The sequence below is a fragment of the Notolabrus celidotus genome, chromosome 9 (genome assembly GCF_009762535.1).
Source record: "Notolabrus celidotus isolate fNotCel1 chromosome 9, fNotCel1.pri, whole genome shotgun sequence".
Taxonomy (NCBI): Eukaryota; Metazoa; Chordata; class Actinopteri; order Labriformes; family Labridae; genus Notolabrus; species Notolabrus celidotus.
The window spans coordinates 23152944-23173561 of record NC_048280.1 but is presented as its reverse complement, the minus strand read 5'-3'; the positions used below and the strand labels follow the sequence as shown (position 1 = coordinate 23173561).

Sequence of the window (20618 nt, the reverse complement as noted above, 5' to 3'; positions counted from 1 at the left end):
GAAAAAAGTTGCGCCGTGTCGCTGTCTTTTCCAGCACAGAGTGCACTTAACATTCAATAAATGGGGATGTGTTTTATTAATCGGGGTAAGGTCACACGCAGCCATGTTGGAATAATTTTCCAGGACTACATTTGATTTTCCAGGACATTTTACTTTTTCTCCCATTTTCCAGGTGTTTTCCAGTACTGGAAAACTGGTCAACTGTTTTCCAGGTTTTCCAGGTGTGGGAACCCTGGAATGAGATGCAAACACACACACACACACACACACACACACACACACACACACACACACACACACACACACACACACACACGCACACGCACACGCACACGCACACACACACACACACACACACACACATACTAACTCCTTGCACTGTGTACATACCAAATGGGCTGCCACAAACAGCCACAGGGGGACAGATCAAGCAGAATAAAACAACACAAACCTCAGTGTCAAGCAGTGGTGGGTTACACAGGTGATTATAAAACACTGTCAGCTTAAGTAGAGGATTTGCTGAACATAACACAGATCAATAAAGACCTGCTGTGTTGCCAGATTGTTACCTCTGGGGATTTCCTATGTTGATGTGATCAACTGTCATGGCCTTTACAGCTCCATCTCTCTGAAAACAAACATATGAAAAAACATTTGAAGACACAGAATATGACAATTTGATTTACTTTTTGTAGCTTCGCTGTCATTTCATGAAATACATTGAATATTGTTGTATTGGAGTGTGCATGGAGAAAGTAAAAAGCACACACACACACACACACAAGTGTCTCTGTATGTCAGGAACATCCAGCCCCTGCAGATATTTAAAAGGTTTGTAGTTTGCTCCATCACACAGAGGGAAAAAAGGCTGTCAGCTTGGATTCAAGGCTGTTCAGTTTAATTTTACCCCACAGCTGACTCAGTTTCTATCTCACAGTATTGAGTCAGCTTTACATTACTGGCTCGATTTATAGCCATTCATAAAACCATGTCTGATCCTATAGGGTCAGGGATGATGCTGCAAAGAAAAGAATGCAAATCACAGAGACACTAGCTCTAGGTTCTCTACTATCCTGTCCAGGCTGATCCATTCTTTATTGATGTACACAGAACAAATAACCTCAAGCCACATATTTGAGTGAGACAACCAGATCTGTGCTGTGTTTGAGGAGTTGCTCAGCCGTGCTTAACAAGCAGATCATTTTAAAGACTTTTCCTCCAAAGACAGCCATGTGAGAATTAAGTAAGGGCCTCACCTCCTTTCTGCTGCCCTGATTTCTCATTTTGTCTCACAACAGTATTGATCTGAGCATCCTGTTATGGGGTTTAAGGAAGGATTCAATAGAAGATTGCTGATGGGGGGCTGCTCAGGAACCACCTCCACAGTGATTAATGCCGATAAAACGCCAAGAGGTGGTCAATGCTAAAGACCGCAGCAGTGGGAGAATGTTCAGCTTGTTCAATAAATGTTGCTATGGGGAATGTAGTGTCTGTGGTCATGTAGCCTATTAGAATAAACCTTTTAAAACTGTATTTGACTAGAAAGAGCTCCAAACTTCAGGATGTATAAGTGTCACAGTTTAGGGTCCCTGCTTCCTTAATTTCTTCTTATGTGGTATTTCCATAAATTCCATTTGCCTCCTTCTATCTCCTCTATTCCCCCCTGTGAAAATAGGTGGTGTCATTTGTTTTTGTCATCTATCTTCGAAATTCACCACTTTATCTCTTATAATATCAGTGTAAAGTTTTATTATCTAAATGTTTTGATGTCAGTTTATTAAGTGTGTGGAACTATTACAGAAAGTAATTGTTTTATGATTAAATGCTACTTGCATTGAAGGCAAGCTGAACTTGGTTACGTTTGTATATTATTTTATTTGTGTAGCTAGAGCAGGCAGTAAAGTGAACGTGCAGGTCTGTTTCACTGTGTTTATCACACAGAGAGTAATAAACAATGGATGACTTTACAGCTCCCAAAAAGTGAGGCCAAAACATTTAGAGCTCCCCAAGGTGAATAGCTGCAGTGTACGCACCATTTCCTCTTTCCTGGGTGTTAACAGATGGGACAGAAGTCAAACTATACTCTAAAAGGCAGATATGATTTCTAATGTTAGCAAGAGATTAGCTAATGCTTGTTAGTTGAAACCAAAAAAATTGAGTAAAATATTGCAGCTCAGTTGACAAGTCCAGCAGCTGCTGTGTGCAAAGGGGAGGAATGGTGAGAGTAGATGTAACTAACACTGCCACAAGAGTCATTAAACTTTCCATAACCCTGAGCGGCTGCTTCACCCCAACAAAAGAAGCAGTTAATCTGTAGACTGACCAGAGGAATCTTTGCTGTTTTATCAGTAAGTTGCATGTGTTTTGGTTAGCAACAGGGACATGACGTCAATACCATGGCTCCACCAGCTGATCCCTGCAGCGCAGACTCATGCTCTAATTGTCATCGTCAGTGCTAGATGTCAGCGCCTGTCAGGATGTATTTTGGCTTCAATGCTTCACAACACAGAGGTGGAGATGTGTCATCCCTCTTGATATAAAATCACCAGTTGATTTAAATGAGTGTTGGTGAACTCTAAAGAGACCCGGAGGTAACAGGAAGTCCACCAGTTATGCAAAAGTAAACAGCATTTATTTAAATTAGAGGTAGAAAATGTATTCTATCATTGGTTATGTTATTTCTATAAATGTATGTATGTTCAGCAAAGTAAACAAACAAATATGAGGAGAAACAACACATTAACACAGTATGTGTGCCAGCAGCCCTACAGTAACTACACTTTATGTTCACCATATGCCGGGAAATAATGTTTCGAGCAGACATATGTGTTCGAGAGGCGCAGAGCCGCAGACTGCTGTCCTGTCCTCTCCTTGGGAGCACATGGTGCGCTGCTGTGACAGTCAGCATTGAACATGTCTTTGGGGATGCTCCATTATTTACACTCCGCCTTCCTGTGGCCCAGATGAGACATGACAGGAGCCACAGGAAGCTCATGAATTAAACAGAGGGGGCCTAAAAGCACATGGGGAGGGTGAGGGGTAGAGGGTGATGGAGAGGCCTGGGGGGGACAGCCGAGTGCCGGGGCTGGAAGCAGATTGTGACGCACATGTTGCCGTTGCCTGAGGGGGCTGGAGAGAGGTGAGTAAGGGACACAGGGATGTAGTGATAGAAATACAAGTAGAAAGCTGAAAAATGATTTATAAATTATCTTTAAATGAGGTTTTAATGAGAAATGAAAAGGACAGAAATAACTTAATCTAGAGAGGGGGGGGGGGGGGGGGGGGGGGTGTTAATTTGTTCTGCTGTATTAAAGTCATGTGGGCGGTGAGATGATGTCATGCATTCAGAGGACCTTTTATGATGTCTCAGCTGTTGCACAAATAGGTTGGGCAGCCATGAGTAGCTTCTGGTGTCAGCCTGCATGTCCGGATGGATGGATGGATGGATGGGGTAACCTCATATGGGCTGTGACTCATCATCTGATGCAGCACACCAAAGCACAGTAGCTGCTGGCAATGAAATTAAAATAACAGGCAACACTTCCTCTTTTAGCGACGTAATAAAATTTGACTAATGGGTATTGAGGTCATGGGCATTGATGTTGATTTTGGATGGAGAATTATGCAGAAGGTATTTGTCCTTTTGCGTGGGTGTGCCATGTTTATAATCATACGAAATGTCACAAGGATTAACCCATGTGTGGATTAGTGTAGAATTGTTTGCTTGTCTGTGTTTTTATGGTTTTCTCTCTCTCTCTCTCTCTCTCTCTCTCTCTCTCTCTCTCTCTCTCTCTCTCTCTCTCTCTCTCTCTCTCTCTCTCTCTCTCTCTCTCTCACTCACTCACACACACACAAGCTCAAGCATACACGTGTGTTTTACGAGTCTGATATTTGTAAGTAACTTTTTACAGGAAGTGCCTCTAATGACAAACCCATTTTATTGGCCCACAGGGAGCTTCTGTCCATCTCTCATGGCAACCCCAGACGGGAAAAGGAACCGCCCAGACCGTTGGTGCCAGAGTGATATCATCTGATCATCCACCTCCAACGCGGGCGCTGAGCCACGCGGTGCATTTTCATATAGTGGAAGGTCTTCATCCTTCACTCTCCCCCTTTTATATTCCCAGCCTTTTATCTTCAAATATTAATCCTGCAGAACAAGTGAAATTGGCTTGTCATATAAAATGGGAAGTTGTGAGCGTTATTTATCTGAATGGGTGCCAAGTGAATTAGGCTTATTAACTTGAATCTGTAAAATCTCTTCTTTTTTTAAACCTCAGGATGAATGTTGCTTTCTGTTATTGATGCAGTCCATTAGTTGTAATAGTAGTCTGTCCGTGGAGTATCAGTTGTCGTTCCGCTTGTGCCTGAGTGCTCTTAATTCCCTGCAGAGCCCATCTGGACAAGTATCCTTTCAAAAACAATATGACAAGGAACTACAATGAGAGCTGGACATTTACACAATCATTACAATGCTCCCCGGTGTATGTTGCTTTCCTACTTATTGCCGAGTAATGCCAAAAAAATCGTGTCTCAATCCTCTTTTTCCCCATTTGCATTCACAAGGATAAAGAAACTAATGATGTGCATAAATGACTGTTGTGTCGTCCTAGAGTATATTTTTCATTAGCTCTTTCACAATAAAACACATTACGTATATTCCTGCAAAAATATCCATAAAAAAGCACCTTTGATGTCCATTAACATCAGTTACGTGTGGGAGTCTATATGTGCCAAAGAGCCAGACAGATAAATAGACATTCATTTCTTTCTCGACACCAAACTGAGCTCTCGAGTGACATGAAGTTGTCTTTATCATAAGAAACAATAAGAATGACATTAAGATGCCACATTTCTGACACTGCTTTGTCAATATGACCTAAATAAAGAGGACTGCAGCACGGGTGATACTCAAAAAATGATGCTCCTGCAGCCTTTATAAGTTCATGACGTCTAATGCAGTATTTATCACATTGCTAACTCTACTCCCACTTAGTTTCTTTTGTCAAAGTTGGCCTCGTGTCACGGAGCCAAAAGTTGTCCATGTGTGGAGCTGCCCATTTTCTACCACCATAAAAGTGTGACTGAAGGGGCCATGTGGTCTCCATCCCCACCCCCATCACACCACCACTCTGCCCATATGTGCATTGGAAGTGGCAGCTGCAAACTCCCCCGCTTGCCCTCTGAAAAAAGAAAGTGAAAAACAGCCCCCGAAACCATGGTGAAAGTGGGAGAGCTTTTCTGGTCTGAGTGTCAGGGTGACACTCTGAGTGTCAGGAAGAAGAAACACAAAGAAAAAGCTTTTGTTGTCCCTTTTGTTCAGATTCATTGAGAATTACAGGACTGTACTGTCTGCAGTGTTCATCTGTTAAAAATCATCCATCATTTCACACTTTTTGTAATTATCTTGATGTATTCATTGCATACATGTGCGCTCTCCCCACCACATAAACAAACAACCTGCAGCTATCCACAAATAAAGCCCCACAGCAGCCTCCCCCATCTGCCTCTTTTCTTCAGCTCCCTGCGGGAGACTGCGGGAGGTGCAGAGCAGCAGACTGTGCCATAGTCTGCTCAACACATTAACAGCTCACTGCCACAGTGAGTCCAGGATGGACACATATTGTACACATTGAGACAACGCCAGCCTCATCCAGCACCAATTAGAATATTACAAGACAAGCGTGCAGACAGGGGGACAAATGTAAGCGTGTGCTGCACACTCAGACAGAAATATAAAGCAAGCTACCTTTACTTTCACGCTTTCTGTTTTACATTCACCACAAAACTCAATGAAATGTCACCTCATACACACACAGCAGATCTAACCTGCTGCTTCCTGCTGCATAATACCTATCGTGTGCAAAGTAGAAACTGCAGTCATGTACTGTTTCTGTATATTAAACAGGACATTGTATGAATCAGAAAAAAATGTCAAAAGTAGAACTTGCAAAAGAAAGTTACAGCCAACAATATTCTTGTGCATAGATAACATAGAGCTCAAGTGCAAAGGATAAAGTATAGACAGTGTATTACTAAATATAACTTAAAATCAGGGCTTTGTCTAATAGGGTTGCATGATGCAGCCTGTATGCATTAAATATATTTTAATCTTAGCTAATATATGTTTTAGCAGTACATCCTGCCACTGTCTGGGACCTATATTTCAGATGCATGCTCCATGGAGTATTTCTTTTCTCATGTTACATCTTAAAGTTTAATGTCTCATCTTGAAATTCACATATGACATTAAATGTTAAGCATCTGGTTAACATTTGACACAGCACGGGACAGTCTCATAAATCCCACCTACGTCGGAAAATGGAGCCCACTGGTCCCAAGGACCTTTGCTCACGCTATCCATCCATGTGTCACTCACTCCACTTTTTAAACTTTTATGTTCATCTTGTTACTTATTCACGCAAGGCCTGGTGTGTCTACGGTTATCTCCAGATTGAGTCTAGGGAACAGAATGTAGAAGAACATATGTGATAATGTTTTATACTTCTCCTTAGAAACTCACCACTTTAGCACTTATATGAAAGTTCGAGGGGTTAGTCGTTAGTGACGTGTTGTAAGCATCTCGCTATAGAAGGTGTTTCTATTTTTTTCACTTTATAAAAAAATACATGCACATAGACTTCCTTTCTCAGTCTCGTTCTGTCACTTATGCACATGCACATAAGCATGAATAGCCTGTCATTCTCACTGCTGTGTCACAGTTTCCACCTCTTTACCTTACATATGCTAACCATAACTCAATGAAAGGTTTGACACATATGGTTGCTGCAAGAATCTACCCTCACCACTCTGTCATCAGCTGTGATGACAGAACATCAGGGAAGCTTGTATCATGAATTACAGCGAAGTATGATGCTGCAGCCTTAAATCACCAGATGTGTGTCAGCAAAAGCAAAACAATCATTGTGTTGAAAAGCACGGGAGGGTAGAGCTCTTCCCATGTCCTGCCTCAAAAGGTAATGAAGTGAAATGATAATGTTAAAATTATTATGGATGAAAGACTCTAGTCCACACTCGGTTTGGCTTTTGAGGTACTCAAATTAGGTCCATCCTCCAGTCTGACATCGCAGTTATGGTGAAACAGAGCAGAACAGCCGAGCTGAGCTGCCATTCTCCTGACTCTCACCCATGCAGAGACATAGAAATGAAGACAGCAATGTCAGTGTCATTCTATATGCACATAAGGTGTGAACTCTTGAGTGAAGATTTCAGATTCGATGATGTAACCATACACAATGTGTATGCCAGGGAGAGGGGATTAGCCACATCCTGTCTGAAATCTCATTATGCTCGGACTGTGAGGATCCACAGGACACAGTCACACTGACACACCGAGACACAGGATCAGACCACCACAAGGCCACTTGAGGACAGACATCACAGTAAATATGGGTGTAAGGATGACTTAATGGAAAAAAAGCAGGCTGTTGTGCCTCTTTGGACTCTTTGGGAGCCTGCGTACACTAGAGTGCTGTATGAGTTCAGTGAGCGGGTTTGACCAGGTCTGTTGGTGCATGTTTGTTTGCGTGTTTACATCAGAGTATTGCTGTGTTTCAAGTGGAGTGGCTTTATGGATATATGTCAAGTCAATGTCAGGCTTTAGATTTACAGTTCACTGACCTTCTGTGTCACAGGACTTAAGGAAAGCCCGTGCTTCAGTGGAGTACATCCACATCAGCTTCTTGGATGACAAACAGGGACGCAAGGTGAGCTCCCTCCTGAGTGGTAGAGTAGTTTTTTTAACACCCTAGCTCCTGCACCTCTGTCATGCTGATGTCAGGAGCCATTTATCATGAGCCTACCACTCAGAGAACAGGGGGAGTGAAGGAGAGGAGGGAGCACTGGTAGGATGTCACTCACATTAGATCAGAGAACTCGGCAGATCAGCAAAGACTTGGTGGAGACTGACAGCAGATGCCATCCAGCTGTGCTTTAAAATCTTCATCCATCTATCCATCTATCTCAGAGGAACTGTCAAATCACAGTAGTTAAAACTAGAGGGAGTAGAGAGATGAGTGTTCATGAATTGAGAAAATGGCTCTGACAGAGAGTAAAACTGCACTGAGCAAAGTGGAAGGGACATCAAGATATTCTTTGACATCTTTTTTTTTTACAATGCAAGTTCCCCTGAGATGGGTCAATGTGGAGGTAAAACGGTGACGGCAGCCTCACCGCTGCTGCTGCTGCTGCTGAAGCAGATCGACACTGTTTAAGCTCTATCAGACCAGGGTAGAACCACAGGAGCTTACAAAGCAACTCCCCTGCCTGCACACTGCAAATGAATGTCCAAAGGTGGTATTTAAAGCTGACCCTGATCAGATGAACATCGAAGGGTAACTCGCCTTTATTTACATCCGTTGATGTTCCTGATGTGTTTCTACATTATCATGTCATATCATAATTTTTAAAATATGGGCAGGAGCACAAATTTCTTTGTAGATGCTGATAAATAGGTGAGGTGCTAATGAAAGAAGAATACAAATATTCACATTTCCTGATTTTCTCTCATATTTTGATGATATGCAAGCTAAATACTGCTGCTGAGATTTTTTCTGCACTTATTTTGTGGTTGCTATTATCGAGTCCAGTATCCACAGACATCAGCAGAGGTTTGCTACCTTCCAGGATAATGTTCTGCCGGCCTGTGCTGCAGCCATCTTTAATTATATTTCTGTCTTCAGTCTGGTCTGTGGTTTTATTGTGGCCATATCTGACTTGGCCAGATAAGCATTTATAGAAAACAAGAAAATATTAGTTTACTTACCCGTATGGTAAGGGGTGCCTTGTCTGTCCTACAATATCACAACCTTTCTAAACATTGTAAACGAATGAAAACCTAACTCTACCCTTATACTATCAGATACCTCTGCTCTAGATAGCCACTCTGTGGTCTATCTAACAGGCTGCAGTGACCAAATAAGTTATTTTGAAATGGAGTTTTTGGACAAGTTGTGCTGTAAAATAAAGTTTAAAAAAATATAGAGTTTCTGTCATATAATTAACAGTTAAAGTCAGACTGTATATGCAGCTGTGTGTCAAAGTGATAATTTTAAATATGAAACTACTAGAGCCAAAAACAAAGAATAATTATTATTACCTAAACTGACAGGTTGGGATGACACCATTTTGTCTGTTCATTACATTGACACCTTGCCCTCAATATATATTATTCGATTCAAGCTCATTTTGAAGAAGAAAAAAGAGATCAATAATTTGTTTTCATCACATTTGTGAAATGACAGAGAGGTTGCAAATGAATCTTGTATGCAATATTATTTTTTCTTAGTTACTATTTTCTTTCTATGTTATTCAAATTACCTTACAGGCAACCTAAAATGACTCGATCAATTTGATGTAGGCTAAATCATTAGTATACGGTAAGGTAGTTAAAAAAAAGCTTGATTAGAGTGATGTTGAAGCTGGTCTGAAAGCCTTGACACTGCTTATTCTGCATGTACATTATTTAACCTTTAACCCTCCTGTTATGTTGCAGGTCAAATTGACCCATTTTAAAGTTTTAAAAAAAATGTTTTAAAGGTATTTTTTCAGTATGAAACTTATTCTGCTTGGCTTAGCGTTATCAACATTAAAAATGAAAATGGTTCATTTCACGTATTTGCAACCCCCCCCCCCCCCCCAAATGTTTATATTACATACATACTGTTTGGGTCAATTTGACCTGGCAGTCAAAGTGGAGGCTAAAAGGGGTCAGAAGGCTTAAATACTAATTGTTTCTTTGGGATTGTGGGTAGAACAACCTCTACTACTCTATAATCTAGGCCCAAATATCAAAGTGGATGAAAGGCTAGCGGTATTCAGAGGTTGCTGCCCATTTAGGCATGCCTAAATACGGCATAACTATCTGGGCTTCACTTCATAAAAAGTAAAAAAACTTAAATGTAAAATAAAATAAACAAAAATCTATGTCATGTAAAACTGTTGTATTTAGCCAACCTTGACCTGTGAGGTAAAGAAGACCATTGCACTAAATATTGATTGACATGGTTAGTAATAGAGTTAATCATGAGACATAAACAATGTTTTGGGGGGATTTTTTTTGGTTTCTGACACTTTAACATAATTAAACATGCGCTGGGTCAAATTGATTCAGGACCATTATTGCTGTTCCTGAGAAACAAACATAACAGGAGAGTTTTAAGAATAGCACCATCACCTTTTAAATCACGTCTTAAAACTTTTTTTTTACTTGGCTTTTAATACAGCTTGAGAGTTTGTGTTGGTCTCTGTTTGTCTTTTAATTCACTGTATTTTAAATTGTACTATTATTCATTTCTACTGTTTGTATTTGTTGTGCAGCACTTTGGTGACCTTGTTGTTTTTTAAATGTGCTATATAGGCTATAATGATAATAAAATTGATTGGATTGGATTGGATCACCTATTTCCTCGAGTACCGATAGAAGATGTCATGGATGGAACCGGTGCCGCTCTGTGTTCACTTGGCTGTGTCTGCTGGCTGACTGGAGAGCAGAGGGAGAGGGAGGGGAGAAAGAGCAGCGCAGGCAGCAGCGGGCAAGCCACCAGCCCTGAAACCCAGAAATAAAGACCAACTTCGCTTACATGCGTAACAAGAATTCACTGCAGTTAACGATACTTTGCAGTACCTTTCCGGGCACTTCGTGGATGGGATCAGGGACGTTTGTGGACTATATTTTGGAAACTCTAAAGGAAAGAAAACAACAACACTGGAAAAAAATAGACACACAACAGTGACAATAAAACAACACTCCCCGACAAGTGGTCCGCCTGGTGCCGAGGGTGAAGTCCGAGCAGCAAAACTGGAACATTTGGTGAACTCATTTTCTGTTTGTTTTAATAGTTAGTTTCCATGTGGTGTTTTTGTGTCAACTTTAAACTCAGGAAACAATGAAGACATAGTGAGGAAGAACTCATCAAGTGTCTCGAAGCTGCTAGCGTTAGCTGCAGCCGAGTGAGCTAAGCTAGCTTGGCGGCTAACGTTAGCTGGCTAGCTGAAACGCGTTTTGGAGAAACTTTTTGGTTGTTGTTCCTCCAGAGCCCGAACACTGAAGGAGTACTGTAAGAACAGAGGGGAAGGGCAGGTTCCCTTCTGGACTTTTCCCCCTCTATATACTCCTCCAGTATGATGGCTGCGGAGGTCAGCAGTGAGGATACGGGCTCGGTCACCGCAGGGACAGGGGTGGCAGGCGGAGGAGGAGGCCCGGAGACGACGGCCCCTTTTCCCTACTATCCCAAGCCGAGCAGAGTGCGAGTGACTGATATGGGACAAGGACCAGCACCAGCCCTTCGTCAGAATTCCTCACCAGACTCACTTCCTGACATGAGTATAGTGTATCCAATTCCTGGCGGGGATATTCCCGGAGCAGTGCTGTCCGCTCCAGGGAGTGGCGGGGCAGGAGGTGGACTTTCAGCTTTCCAAGGAACAACCTCAGGGACCGTGGTGGGCAGCGTTTGCAACTCTCCCACTTCAGAGGGTCCAGTAAGCCGGGTTTCACCCACATCAACAGCCCCGGATGGATCTAGTGTCTTCCCCCCACTGCCTCCACCTCCTCCTCCCCCTCCAGGCTGCGGGGGGCTCGGTGGCACTATGGATGAAAGCGACCTGCAGGATGGACCGGAATACGAAGAAGAGGAGGTGGTGTTCCCTCTCTCTGCACCTCCCACGAACCAGTGAGTATACAAGCATATCAAACTGACATCAACAAATCAATCCTTTCAAGCTTCAGGTCCAGGTTGTTTTTATTGATTAGGTTTATTTTGGTTTGTATCAACAACTAACACTTCCCTCCACAACATAGGAGCCATGTAAACATGACAAATAAAAGCAAAAGAAAACAAAACAATCACTGAGGGATTCATCAAGAAAATATATATAGAGTCTAGCATATACATACACCAAGCGGCAACCTCCGGTCTCAAACTATGAAGCTCATGTGGAAGTGTTATAAACTGCAATTAATCAAGAATCCACTTGAGGCTGGCTGCAGAGACACCGGAAACCCCATACACACCAATTCAAAAAAGACAATCTTTGCAGCATTAATAAACATGTTTACAGCCTGGTTCAAAAAACGTCTTGGCTCTACGTAGCTAATTTCTCTATCAGCACACACTGTACAGGGGTGAATTTTTTTCTAACGCAACATTTCAGAAGATATTAAGATTACAAGTTTTAGCCCAAATAAGGACATGACTGACTTGACTCCCAGACGGGAACACATAGCTGTTGGCTAGGAGGCTCAAACTCCACCTCTTTACGTTACACTATTCCTGGTTGAGTCACGCATTTCCAATATGGCTGCCGCTGACGATTGGCTTCAAAACAGCGCTGAGTAACAGATGGGTGACGTTACAGATACTACGTCCATATTTTATACAGTCTATGACATACACACACATATTGATATGTACGCACACGTACACATACACATGCATACATACACAAGTACATTCATGCATATATAAACATGCATACACATCCACATATATTTTAGCTAATCACATGGTTCAGGTTACTTTATTTGTATCTGTATGTAAACTTGTTTTGCAGTCAGTGAGATATTAGGTCAATACAGAGTTAGAAGACAGATGTCAGACAGAACAAACAATTTAATGTGCAAAACAGACAAAAATATCCTGAAACTAATGTTAGTATAAAAATGGTGAAATTAATAGACATGATAAAATGATAAAGTGCTAAAGGTTCCATTTAAAACCAAGCGGCAACCTCCAGTCTAAAAATACAAGTCCAAGTCGGAAGTGTTAAAAACTGCAGTTCATCGAGGATCCGCTTGAGGCTGGCTCCGGAAGTACAGGAAACCACATACACACCAATTCAAAAAAGCAGATCTTTACTGCAGAAATAAACATGTTTACAGCCTGGTACAAAAGACGAGTGTAGTCTGGATAGCTAATTTCATGATCGGCACACATTGTACGGGGGTATGTGTGAATTTTTTCTAACGCTGCAATTTCGAAGATATTAAGATTACAAGTCTTCAAATGAGAGGCACAGCTGACTGGATTGACAGGCGGGAACACTGTAGCTGTTGGCTAGGAGGCTCAAAGCCCGCCTCTTCATGCCACAATTGCTCGACAGCAGCAATATGGCTGCCGAAGACGATTGGCCTCAAAACAGAGCTTCAGAAACAGACAGGTGACGTCACGGATACTACGTCCATTTTTTTATACAGTCTATGTTTAAAGTGCATATCAGAAAACAGTCAACCAATAAAAACAGCAGTAACAGCAGCAGGAACAGAGCTTTTCTTGTTCCGCTGTGTCCTGCACCTAGGGACTAAAAACCGTCGTCCAGAGTGAAGAAGCTTGAAATCATTGTGCAGAGGGTGTGAGGCATTGTTTAAAATAGAGGTGGCTATCTGCTGTAACTGATTCGTGTACAGGGATGCTGGGTATGCCTGTGGCTCACAAATCAACTTACTTGCTACTTGTACTTTTTGATGTGTTCACTTCCTTCCTGCAGAGATACACGAGAGGTGTTTGTGTGAGCTCCTGTGGGTTCAGCAGTGACTGAGAGCTGTTATTTTTAGTTCTGATAAACATTTACAGCGCCACAACATTTTCTTTATCTGCTGTGTAATCAATAAGAAGTGATTGTTCACAAGACACAAATCCCAATATACCAGGACCTATGCATACCTTCTGCGTACACATGCAAGGAAGAATCAAGCTGACTCTGATCATACAGAATCTGCAATTTGATTTTTTTTTCTTGAGTCAAATCCAATCAAATCCACCTTCACAGCATAGTTTTAATGTTTGCGTTCATGGATCAATATTTGATAAAGAATCAGTCATATATTAAAGTATATTCAGCAGGGTGATAGTTGACAAAGACTCACTTATGGGTTATTTCATTACATTCAACAATATCTCTGTTAGACTGGTATTCAAAGGAACCAAAAACACCCTCTTTATTCTCTGTATCTATAATTAATTTATTGAATATTAACTTTGATTTGTTGACCAGCTAATATACTTAAGGTTAGTTTGTTAGTAAGGTTAATCAGTTCTTCTGTGGCAGAGATATTATACTTGCCAGCATACAAGGTTGGTATGTCATCTCACTGGTGCCCTCATTATTTTCAGTGACGTATTCAGCCTTATAATAAATGGAGAATTGTAATGGCTTTAAAGGAGCACTAATGTTGTTGCTTCGCTGCACAATTCCCAGCTTATGGACAGTTTAATGTCCACTGACTTCATGTACTTGTGTAACATATTGATGTAGTTAAAGTGAAACAAGCGTGTCTTTAGATTGTAGCATGAAGAATGCATGCTAAGCTTTGTTTGTTTTTTTTCTGTTACAACACCAATTAAAGACATTTGTATGAGTTTATCAGGCGTGCACAGAAGCACATGTCCAAACGCACGTTTGCTGGTGTTGTAATAACCTAAATCCAGCCCTCTCATTTGTTATAGTCTCATTAGAGAGCTGCTGAGCTTTGTCATTTCTGGCGCTCACACTGTAAGATATGGAAGTGACTGGGACTGGAGTGTGGATTCAGCTTTTATTTTAGGAGCCACCCTATATCTCCCTGTCAGATTACAGAGAAAGGGGCAGGCCAGTATTTCACCAGTCTGCTGGTAATGAATGAACGACCCAAAGTGGAACAAAAAACTACAATGCTCAGTTATTACATGTAACACCACTATGGAAGTAGTATTTTCCCAAGGGAAGGCTGACTTCCTCATTGGTTTGCACTTAGATTTCAGTTTATCAACTTGCAGGGTTGCCAGCAAGGCAGTGGAACAGTTGTCGCTTGTGCATGAATGCCATTGATTTTCTTTGGTTGTGCTTGTTTCACAATGACAGACTTGTAGTCAAATGTTTCTCTGCCACATTCACAAGCACATAACTTTACACACTGGTGAGAGTCAGAGTGAATCACTCTCTCACTCTGCCCTACTCAGAGATGTTTTACACAACCGAGTTGTGTAAGGCACATACACAATACAAGCCTTTCCTCTATTTTAGGGTTTGTGGTTTTTGTGAATTGCTTGAAGTGGTCATTACGCACCGGAAAACTGAACCACACTTCTTTTAAGATTTTAGTTATCGGCCTGCAATTTCCCAATAAGTGTTGGGAAGTGTTTGACAAAATCAACTGTAGATGCTTAATAAACTATGAACTAATGAACAATTTTACAACATATCAACTCAAAAACACAGAGGGAAAATAATGTATTGATGTATTTGGTTGTTACTTACAGGAACACCTGCAATAGGAAATATAAGTAACAGGCTCATGTAGCATTCAGGCGCACTGCCTTTATTCATCCTCTTGTCTGGAAGTAAGCGCCTCTCGGGAACAGACGAGATAGAGGGTGCTTCCTTTGCTCTGCAATGATGACCTAGTTAAGGAGAGGGTCTGTTCCTCCTTAAGGACGTGTCACTGATCCATTATGATGGACAGGGCTGATATGAGTGGACTATCTGCGAGGTCACTGTCTCATCTTGATGTGCTATCCTGTGTAGATGAAGCCTTATCTAAGATACAGGGAATCGGGCAAACTGCATCACAGTCATGAGCATTGCTAAAGTAGTTGGCCTGAAGGCAATCTACTCATGGCCACGTTTTGTGGCATAAAATCAACATACCTTCTGTCACATTGTGTGTGTAATGCCCTTATGTATGTAGAGTACAAAAGATGCATACATTTGTTTTTTCATGACGCACATTTTCTCACTGTTCCCGTGATAGCGTACGCCAGGGGCAAATCTCTGATTGGCACAAATGGGTGTTACATTCGTAGCTGACTACCCTGAATGATTGTGAATCTCACTTCACTAGCTGCGTGTGCCTTCTGTAGCCTGGGTCCAAGTTTCACCTTGTATTCCTTTGAGTTATGTTAGCAGCCTGCAGAGTGCATCTAGAAAAAGTGATGGTGGAAATCTTCCACACTGTTGGAAGTGGTCCCACTGTGTGTTGCACGGTGTGCCGAGTGCTAAACTTGGCACACTTGCAGAGAGCGGCAGAATGTTTATGCATGTGATAGAGAGACAAATGGCAGTCACATTCATTCACACCTTTTGTGCTGCACTGCTTCATTAATAAAAAATAGACGCAGCTCTGGAATCAGGATATTACACTGATAGCTAACAAAGAGTGGAGTTGTAAGACGGCACAACAGCGCACGTTCCTGCTGCCATCAGAAATCTGCAGCCCAATGCCTGAGCTTAAACAAACAGACGTTGGGAAACAGGTCATTGATTTTGAGTTTCCACGAAGATTAGCAAGGATTTTGAGTCATAGAGGGTTTCCCTAAGAAGGTGGGTGGTTAGAGGAAGAAGTAAAAGGGAAAAGAAAAGTTGGATCAGAGGATCAGTGGCAATGAATGAGTTTACCAGATTTAGCACTCGGCTGAGGAAACAGTAAGTATAATGTTAATTGAGTATCCATGCTACCTTATTGCCCTTTGTGTAGGGTGGCAGAGACAATCGAGCTCTGAAATGGCACAAGGATCATGTCACATAGCTTAACTGGGTTATTCCCAGAGGGAGATTGTTCCCATGGCCAAAATGTTACAGCACTTCATAACAAAGCAGGGTTTTATTAATGGGATTGGATCAGTCATTACACACTTTTGATGACTGGTGAGCCGTGCAATTAGTATTAAGCCCGTAATTTCCTGCCAGACATTTTTGAAATTATTGCAGTACCTTGGCTGGAAATTTTCTTCAACTAATACAGCTTCCATGAAACTCTGCTTAACTCATTTAATAGAGGATGCATATGCATTTGCATGGTTTACTGGACACATTGATTGAAATACTAGTCACACTTTTATTAGTGTGAACTCTGTGCTGTGCATTGATAAGCAAAAGCCTCTGATTTCCATGCATTTTCATTGTGTTACGCAATGTCCTGTCATACCCTTCCAATGCCCACACTGCCCTGCCTTTTCTCTCGTGCATCCTGTTTTCAAGACTTCTGAGCCTCTCATTGTGGTCTTAACAGGATCCTCTGGAGCATTTCAGTTGTGTTTGACAATACCAAAGATTTTTTTGATTTGATTTACTTAGTTAGACGTGCTGAGTGACAAAGTGACTTCTTTCTTTGTCTAGGAAATGTTTCATTGCAGCCCAGACTTCCCACACATCAAGTATAATAAAGGTCTGTCTTTGACACTTTGTCGTCAAAACATTGCATTTTGTGCTGAATGATTCTAAGTAGGGCTGGGCGATAATTCAATAATGATAATTATGGTGACGTTGTTTTTCTCAATATAAATGTAACAAATGTTTGATAAAAATGTAATATAAATAAACCTGTAATTTAACAAGGGTGTGCTAGTAAGCCTTAAACGCTAGTTGCCACCCAACATTAAACAGAAGAAGAAGATAGCATTGAACAGCCAATCATGTCGCAGGGTGAGAGGTAGGCAGGGCTTAAAGACGTTAAGAGCAGAATGTAAACAGATGAAACAAGCAACAGTGACCAAAGAAAACTCAAAACCTACCAGCTCAAAGCAGAGTCATTAGTCTGACACTATGTGGACTCTGTGGCAAGTTTTAACTTAATACATTTCAGAATAATCAACTTTCAGGATGTGAGTAAAGGAAAAGCACAGAGAAAACTTCTGCTGTGTATTTTGAACATGTTTAATGTCCACCGAGACGGCAGTACAACTAAAACACCGAATAACTGTGATGCATTCACTGCACTGTGGGAAACAACATCACTCTGCCTGTAACCTTTAGTAATCTTAAAAGGGAGAGCACAACTAAAACAAGACTCTATAAACTGATACACAGAATATAATTTGATATATCTTTGTTGTAAATCTACATGAAATTATAAAATTAACCTCAACCTGAGAAAAATAACAATCTAAATCTCATCTTACACAGAAGACCTGCTTCCTGTTAGCCCTGTCAGAAATTATGGATTCAAGACGCGGGACCAAAAATCTGCCTTTATATTTAAATGAAATAAATATTTGATATTTATCGTGATAATTATCGATAACGGCTGATGAAATATTTTATCATAACATCATTTTCAATATTGCCCAGCTCTAATTTGAAGCCTTTTATGGGCATTGCACTTTTTCTTCTTCCTATATATTTTTAAAAGTTACTTTAAGCTTGATGAGAAATTACAGCTTAAATTCTGCAGAGAGAGAATCCAGCTGGATGCCCCTGTATGAAAAAATCGAAGCTCAGGAGGAATATTGAATGTGTAGATGACAGTGAAGCCTATTATCACTGATGTAATGGTGTTATTTCAGGGTGGCTGATTCACAGCAAGAAAGCTGAGATGTCTGCTTTGGTCCCCGTATGTCTGGCTGCGCATTAAAACGATGATGATGGTTGGTTAGCATTCAGTCTCAGTGAAGCTACGGATGCATGGATGGTATTTCCCATCTCTCCATCTGCACAGCTTAGGTCGACCTCCGTGTGCTGTCACTCTCTTGCTCTGGCAGAGGTAACAATCTGTGGCAGTTCATCACATGCATGGAATAGCAAAACCAATGCATAGCTGCTGTCAAGCCCAGACAGCTTCATATTATAATAACTTTGGGTTGTGGAAACTCGTGCACACAAAAATAAGTTAATGATTAAGATAGCAAAATTTGCATAGCAGTTTTTTGGCTTGTTGAAAGCGGGATTTCTTTGCAGAGAAAGGTTCACATCATCCTGTCTTAGTGTTTAAATGTTCCAAAATCAGGATGAATTTCATTAATATATATCTGTGTGTTCAATATTCATTGACAGCACAAAAATGTGCATTCTTACAGTCATCTGTTTCACTCTTAGACCACTCCCTATCTTTGCTGTCCCACTGCCTCAAAAGCCAATCGGCAGCACGCTCATGATGCAAGGCTTTATGAGAGAGAAAGAGAGGAAGGGTGAAAAAGAGAAAGTCAGAGCAGGATGAAGTGGAAGCAAAGACTACAGGGCTGCAGTTTGCCTCAGACTCCGAACAACTTCTTAAGGACGCCAGGCACAATCCTTCAATTTTCTTCAGATTAGTTACGACACCTTAACGCATGTGGGCTTGCGAATCTTCATCTCTTTGACCTCCCGCTCGTCTCACCTCTAAGGATGTTGCTCATTGAGCCTTGCAGTGGGAGATGACTGTATCGGGGCAGCAGCAGCAGCAGCAGGAACAGGGTCACATCATCATGACTTGTATGGATATAGAGCTGCCTTTGCGCTGCTTTCCACTTCAGAGCCCACTGTTTTTGCCTGTCCGACAGCATTATCAGTGGAGTGGGTGCACCTTGTGAGATCACAGGAGGGAGATGCAGCAGAGGGCGAACTCAGCGTAAGTGGAGCATCAAATGAACCTGTAACTCCTACCTTGCTTCTCCAGAAACAGCTGACACCCTCAGCTCAACTTTTCACATTTCTTACTCCAATTATGTTCATGTGTGTAAGCATCCTATATAATGTTCTTGAGAAAGCGTTCACATGATAGTTGAACTCGTGATGATAGCTTTTGTAATCACATAATTGACAGATACGACACATTTAGCTGGAAAGAGGTCTTGTGAACTATGTTCCTAAATGGTAATTTATGAGACAGATACAGATCGGGTACAAGAGCTGTTAAAGACTCCTCGCTTGATGTTTTATTCGAGTGTAGGGAACATGTTGTGCTTAGTAACCCCACAGAAAGTATTCAGCTCCCCTGAGGTGCATTGCTAATGTACAGTAATGTGATTTTTCAATACTTTTTGATACTGATGACTGCTGACAGGACCTCTATGGAGATGTTTGAGAGAGAGTCATACAGCTGCATCCAACAGGACAGGAGAAGATGCGAGGGGAGATACAAGCTGCTGAGACGGAGCGACAAACAGAAATTGGATACAACTCACTGAAGTCAAAACAACCTATGTGTGTCTGAGACGAAGCTTGAGGAAGGCAGAATAATTCAGAGTTTGTAACATGTTTTTCTCTAAGTAGATACAACATAACTGTACATACAATGGCAGTATATCATAGTAATTTAGAAATTGAATCTGTACGACTGCTCAAGCAAACTAAGACTCATTAAAAGGTAAAGTCTGACCTAACTTACTCCATCTGTCGTTACTTTTAAAAAATAGTTAAGCTTGACTGATTCTGGTCAGTAGAGTACGCGGTGACCTCGATTTGAGCTCAGAACCTTTCCGAAGACTTGACATTCCTTTTTAAAACATTACCTTGTCATTTCTCCAACAAGGATTCTAACTTATCATGACACAATTCATCCCAAATTATTTTAAAATATCCTTGAATTTCAAATCTCTTTTTTTTTTCTTCTCAGACGGGGCCCTGATGCTGATATCGGTCATCTTTTAAATTCTTCTTTATAATTGCCTGATTAGTCCTACAGGGAGTACACCTCACGTTGGTTTTGCTGTCTTTAAGTGCTGTGTACAATACAATGATCATCGCTGAGTGCACATTCATAACCCCGAGCAATGGAGAAAGTGTTTGCCATCTTGGCTTGAGTTGATATCTATTGCCATATTTAGATTGTTGTGTAAAAACGTATCTGTCTCTGACAGCATTTGCCCATTTAATTAAAACATTCATTATAAACATGCATGGTATTTACACATATTTACACAGCGGAGAGA

General features: G+C 41.3%; 1 protein-coding gene across 2 annotated transcripts in view; it reads left to right on the top strand.

Moving 5' to 3' along the window:
• The first annotated feature begins 10357 nt into the window (after window positions 1-10357).
• rasa1a (RAS p21 protein activator (GTPase activating protein) 1a) overlaps window positions 10358-20618 on the top strand; it is a 30076-nt gene continuing 19815 nt past the window's right edge. Inside the window, exon 1 of one of the 2 annotated variants that reach the window (XM_034691280.1) lies at window positions 10358-11690. In XM_034691280.1, the coding sequence (XP_034547171.1) occupies window positions 11143-11690 (548 nt within the window). In that variant the 5' untranslated portion in view covers window positions 10358-11142. The remainder of the gene's footprint in view (window positions 11691-20618) is intronic. The other variant, XM_034691281.1, reaches the window with a different exon arrangement.